Here is a 6699-nt window from a genome sequence, read left to right on the forward strand (position 1 = left end):
GTGAGAAACTACAGCTCAGGACTATTCCAAAGGAGCTTTACTAAACTCTGACCCTACATCTCCTGGTAATCTCTTGAGGAGTCTGGGCAGCATGGAATCTACATCTCCAAAGCCATCTCTCCTGAGAAATGGCCCAGGTCTTGGGAAATCCTCAGAACTAGCTATAGGATGTGACTCATGTGATGACAAAATGAAAAGCCATTCAATTATTCCACGAACAGGTATGTTTGAGTATCTACTAAATCCTAGCCACATACCCGAGGCAAGGATCTTGTAGTCTTAAGAGAGAAGGTAATATACGAGTTCAATAATATAATATGTGAAAAAAGAGATTACCTCCAACTCAGGAAAGTCAGGATCAACTTCAAGGAAAATCAACTACAGATTTAGCTACTGGTTATTTAGGCAATCAGTAGCAATAGATATTTTTTGAGCTACCGTAAAGCATGATGGGTGGTGAGGTTTGGTAACGTGAATTTGATGACTCTGTTCTCCAGAAGGAAAAGGAAATGGAAAGAATCAGGTAAACTATAATTTAACAGCTGAGAAATGTGCAGGGCCTGACCTAGAAAGAAAATAGAATCCAAACAATTTGTACCAATGAATGGCTATGAGAGTATTGGTAAAGAAAAAGGATAAGTCATACATGCATCTGAAGTTTAGATATTAAAGTAAGATTGTTATGGTATTAAAATTAAAGTGAAATAAAATGTAAAGGACAGAGCTTGGGATGGGAAGCTTATTATTTTGTGAGCATGTTAAATGTGAGGTGCATGCTAAATGTCCAAATTAAGGGGTCCAGGTTACAGGAAGGAGTGGGGGACTGTTCGTGGGTTATGAGGAAGAGAAAAGAATTGGATATCTAAATTAGGGAGACATCTACAATTTATACAGAAGTGATTGTTGATGTGATGGGAGGAAATTAGATTATTAAAGAAAAGTGGGCTGAGAGAAAAATGAAGTGGGCCACAGAAAACATCTTGGTGAATGACAGTATTTATGGGTTGGAAAAGAAGTGTCCATAGAAGAGACAGGGGAACCAGAAGCAGACAATGTCATGCAAGCAAAGGTGATATCCCTCTGGAATTTACCAGTGTGGGTGGACTGGTTATTTACATCTCTTCTGATTCCCAAGTCTTCTGTTGTTCATGTTGATCTGGTTTTAAAATATTTTTAAGCCTAGAGAAGACAAGGATCTAGTTTTTACACAACCCAGATTTAGGGGAGCTTTGACACTTTGTAGTACTTTGCAGCAAACTGGAAGAGAACACCTTTCCAGACAGAAAGTAGTGCCAGCTGAGCATTCCTAATCTGAAAATCCAAAATCTTAAATGCTCCTAAACTTGAAACTTTTTGAGTGTTGACATGACGCCACCAGGGGAAAATTCCACACCTGACCACATGTGACAGTTTGCAGTCAAAACACAGATGCTCAAAACACAGCATCATAGGTGGAGGCTGAAAGCCTGCCATTGTTTGTGGTTGCTGTCGTTTTACAGATGATACAGGTGCTCTGGTGATGCTACTGTGCTATTTAGTTACCCTGAACACATTGTTTGTTCACTGTATTAATGGTACGTCATATTTTTTACTGTTAAGTACTTATGTGTGAATAAGTGTAAGAAAATGATTGCTTATCAGTGGCTTATAAATTCAGAGTCAGGAATGATAGTAATGCTGAACAACCGCAGATTGTCCACATGGGTGGCTGAGATAGTGACACCATGGTTCAGTGTACACAAACTTTGTTTCATGCACAAAATTATTAAAACTATTGTATAAAATTACCTTTAGGCCATGTGTGAACATAAATTCCATGTTTAGGCTTGGATCCCATCCAGAAGATATCTCGTTTTATATATAATATATATATATATATATATATATATATATATATATATGCTAATATTCCGAAATCCAAAAAAAAAAAAAAAAGGTGAAATCCAACACACTTCTTGTCCCAAGCATTTTGGATAAGGGATACTCAACTTGTATAAGTGCAAAATACTACAATCCACAGTCTGACTTAAGAAGTCCTCCTTTTGGCCTGTGACCCTTTACTATGCTTAGTAACACATTAATTCCCTAGAAATGGACTGTTGACTTGTCTGCATCTCCTACTAGACAGGAAGATACTGACTAATATTGCAAAGGAAGATTAATATCCAATAGGTAATGCACGTGAATAACTAATGAATTAATATTTTAATTTTAAATATTAACTAATATTACATACTAGTTTTATTATGTGCTATTTTCTGTGATTGCTCACTCAACTAAAGTGTTTGTATCAACAAATGGTGCCATAGATATAGTTATTATTTTTGGTGAAAATTGAGTGGTACCCATAATACGTACAACTATATTCTGGTTGAAGAATAAAAGACATACTAAAATATGATGCCTTTAGGATGAAGAATATTCTCAAAAACTTTTTTTTCCTGAAAGCTGATTTTTTTTTTTTTTTAAATCTTCCATAGCTGAAGATTTTCTTCCTGGGATCCTAGAGTGAAATTGTTAGTTTCTTATATACCCATGTTAACTTTAAGTGCAGTAAACAGTTTTCCAAGTTTGCCTTGAAAACTTATAATCACAGAATAACTTTTAGATGGCTCAGGATTATCAGACTACTAGAATTAACACTCATATATGGATCTCAGCTTTAGTGCCCTTGAAATCAAAAGGAGTGTCCCAAAGCCACCCAGAGCAACAGTCAAGGATGTCCATCTTTGACGTTTTTATACCTTAAATATTTTAAATTTTATGCCTAATGCAGAGTTAATTTTATTCTGAAATTTATAAGTGTTTCAATTTGACTTGATCTCATAATCAAGTAATACACTGATGATCCTCAGGGAAGCATGGCAGAGAGCTAAGGATGCCGATATTGATAGATTTGGCATATTGACAGTACGTAGAATTGAGGTGAACTACGAATCCTGATATCATATCCTAAAAAGGAAATTGACAAATGAGAGGCTCTCCAGAGGATAAAGGATTTCTTATTCTTAGAAACAATGAATGAGAAATTTTGGATACTGTGTCAAAAAAAAAAATTAAGGTAAAGAGAAGCGTGTGATAGTAGTCCACAAACATTTGAAGAGTTCTCATGTAAAAAGGGGTAAGAGTGAGGAGAGAAATCACATTTTACTACCAAATTTCTTTCATTTATATTGTACTTTTTGATTCTTATGGCCAAACTGATTAGCATAATGAAAAATAATTTGGCAATATTTTGTGTGTGAGATAAATGGAGACCAGTAAGGCAATGTGTTTTTCTATAATCATTCAGTTTAATAATATTCTCAGTCCCCAAATCCAAGAACTGGTTCTCAGTAAAAATAATAATTATTCTAAGTTCTATTTTATTTTATACACAACAGAAAATCATCACGGCACACACGATTGAAAAATGGTTTCCTCACAGTCAAGCCAGGTGCAATTTTCTCTTTTTTTTTTACAAAATGGAAAAATGGCCATAGGCAAGAATAAGATTTAGAGCAAGAGCCTACTACTCTCCAAATATGTGGCTTCTCTATGATTTGTGCATCAAAAATGGTGCAAGTCAGCATTTCATTATTCTTTTCATTGATTTTTCTCCTACTATTTTTACAACAGCAATAACAAAAAAAATCAAAATGTGACCCTTTTCACTTCCAAACTAATTCCAGAATATTTGGCATTATTGAACTCTTAATGAAGATTAATAAAGGCTTCTTTTTTTTGGTTTCCCAGAAATGGGATATTTGGAGATTTTTATGAAAAAATGTGAATGGTTTCATGTCTTATTGTCTTCTTTGTAGAGTAATGACTTCAACTTTACTCTGTAATGTTTTTGACAGACAATAAAGATTACGATGCATATTTATCATACACCAAAGTGGATCCGGACCAGTGGAATCAAGAGACTGGGGAAGAAGAACGTTTTGCCCTTGAAATCCTACCTGATATGCTTGAAAAGCATTATGGATATAAGTTGTTTATACCAGATAGAGATTTAATCCCAACTGGAAGTAAGTTAATGTTTTCACTTGAGAGTGTGCATATTCGTGTAAGTGTCTATGTAATCATTGCTTTTTACACCGAATTTCAATTTTTATTCCTTTACATCAAAAATTCTGTCATAGTTTCTCAAGAAAGAAATGTCTTTATGTGTTCATGTGAAATTTAATTTTTGATACCTCAGAGAAGATACTTCCATTATTCTATAAAGCATCTCATTTTATGAGCATTGACATTTAAAGAAACCAAATGAGAGATTTGTACCTGGGAAAAATATTTCTAACATTAGGAGAAGCCAGGACCAAACTCTCTTCAAAGTGATCATTGGCTATTACCATCTTTTGAAGGTGTTACCCAAGAAACAAAAATTCTCGTTTAATGTGTGAAAGAGAATCCACCAGGGTTTTTTGGATCAATCATTCAATTCACTCATTCTGATACACTCTTTTCTCTTTTGTAGCATACATTGAAGATGTGGCAAGATGTGTAGATCAAAGCAAGAGGCTGATTATAGTCATGACCCCAAACTATGTCGTTAGAAGAGGCTGGAGCATCTTTGAACTGGAGACCAGACTTCGAAACATGCTTGTGACTGGAGAAATTAAAGTGATACTAATCGAATGCAGTGAACTACGAGGCATTATGAACTACCAGGAAGTGGAGGCCCTCAAACACACCATCAAGCTCCTGACGGTTATTAAATGGCATGGACCAAAATGCAACAAGTTGAACTCTAAGTTCTGGAAACGTTTACAGTATGAAATGCCTTTTAAGAGGATAGAACCCATTACACACGAGCAGGCTTTAGATGTCAGCGAGCAGGGGCCTTTTGGGGAGCTGCAGACTGTCTCGGCCATTTCCATGGCTGCGGCCACCTCCACAGCTCTAGCCACTGCCCATCCAGATCTCCGTTCTACCTTTCACAATACGTACCATTCACAAATGCGTCAGAAACACTACTACCGAAGCTATGAGTACGACGTACCTCCTACTGGCACTCTGCCTCTTACCTCCATAGGAAATCAGCATACCTACTGTAACATCCCTATGACACTCATCAACGGGCAGCGGCCACAGACAAAATCAAGCAGGGAGCAGAATCCAGAAGAGGCCCACACAAACAGTGCCATCCTGCCACTGTTGCCAAGGGAGACCAGTATATCCAGTGTGATTTGGTGACAGAAAAGCAAGGGACATCCCATCCCTGGGAGCTTGAGTGGAATCTGCAGTCCAGTGCCTGGAACTAAATCCTCGACTGCTGCTGTTAAAAACATGCATTACAATCTCTAGAACACGAGGAAAAACAGGGTCTTGTACATATGTTTTTTGGAATTTCTTTGTAGCATCAGTGTCTTCCTGTTTTACCATGTCTCTTACCATTACATTTTTTGACTTTGTTTTATATGTCATTAGAGTTTGTAAATTTACATTTTTTTTAAAGAAGAGACTGATGTGTAGATAGAAAACCCTTTTTTGCTTCATTAGTTTAGTTTTAGAATGGGTTTTTATTTCCTTTTTTTAAAGTTTTATTTTGCTTTTAACATTTCCTTGGGGTGCTTGGACAATTCTATCCGATGGGACAAGGAGCACCGGATCCTCTCTCGGGTTCTGCCTACGATCAGCTGGGCCACATCGACCTTCAGAGAGCAGTGCAATGGATGCCAGCATTGCCAATTGAGGAGAAAAAAAAAAAAGATGAGAAGAACACTTGTTTATAGGAGAGCCCCGCCAGTCAGAGCCCTGAATCTCTTCCTTGTCCCGCCTCACTCTCCACCTCTACCCTTTCTAATGGCGGCATGATATGTAAACTCTGTGGAGGGGTGGGGGTGGGTCCAACTGTCTTAACATTTAATTCACTGTTCTTCAGAATACACTCTAGACCCAAAGGTGTGCTAGTCACTTGACAGTGACCACTACAGAGTGCCAAGAAGAGAAGATCAAGGGCATGAAAATGGGGAGAGTGTTGTTTCTGTTTTTTAAATGAGTTGATGTACCCTTATATATATATACATATATATAAATATATATAAAAACAACAAAACAAAACAAACAAAAAAAACAACAAAAGAAAAAAAGCAAACAAAAAAAATCAAGCCCTATATTTGATCACTTCCTGAAAAGGCATGAATGTGTTTGTGGCTGTTTTTGTTTAATATTCTACTTCCTCTTTTCCTTCTATAATTTTTCTGCAAATGAGATTATGTGCAAATGCCAGGCAAGTTGACTCAAAGGGGTGTATCAACGTGAGTCAAAATGAAATTTACTTTGAAGGCTTCCAAACCAAAGGGAAGGACAGGATGTGTCATCAAATATGTTTTGTCACTTTGTATTATACAAAATGTTATTTTCTGAAGAGTCAGAGAAAACCTTTGAAACTTATGTGGGGTCCCCTTGTATGTAAATGTTAACTCGCTTGTATTTAATTTTCAATGCTACATTCAGAATTAAGTGTTTGGTTTCAGTTTATGAACATAAGCAACATTTATTAATATTAAGGTGTTTAAATAAGAACTCAGGAGGTCAAACATATGAATACCAACAGATCAGTATTTTCAAAATAAGCATTATTTACACAAAATAGTTTTAAATTAGATCAGGAAATGTTTAAAATAATTACTTTTACTGTGTAAAGAATGTGTTTTATTTTAACTATGTGATTCTATATTTCAGAAACAGAAAGTTGATGCTCCCAGGAAA

At 36.2% G+C, this 6699-nt stretch overlaps 1 protein-coding gene across 1 annotated transcript in view; it reads left to right on the top strand.

Annotated features, from left to right (window-relative positions):
- IL1RAPL1 (interleukin 1 receptor accessory protein like 1) overlaps window positions 1–5181 on the top strand; it is a 633102-nt gene extending 627921 nt beyond the window's left edge. Inside the window, exons 9-10 of the mRNA XM_063084555.1 lie at window positions 3843–4013; window positions 4463–5181. Of these exons, the coding sequence (XP_062940625.1) occupies window positions 3843–4013; window positions 4463–5181 (890 nt within the window). The remainder of the gene's footprint in view (window positions 1–3842; window positions 4014–4462) is intronic.
- Window positions 5182–6699: the final 1518 nt, after the last annotated feature.

This window comes from Cynocephalus volans, chromosome X (genome assembly GCF_027409185.1).
Source record: "Cynocephalus volans isolate mCynVol1 chromosome X, mCynVol1.pri, whole genome shotgun sequence".
In the NCBI taxonomy this organism is placed as follows: Eukaryota; Metazoa; Chordata; class Mammalia; order Dermoptera; family Cynocephalidae; genus Cynocephalus; species Cynocephalus volans.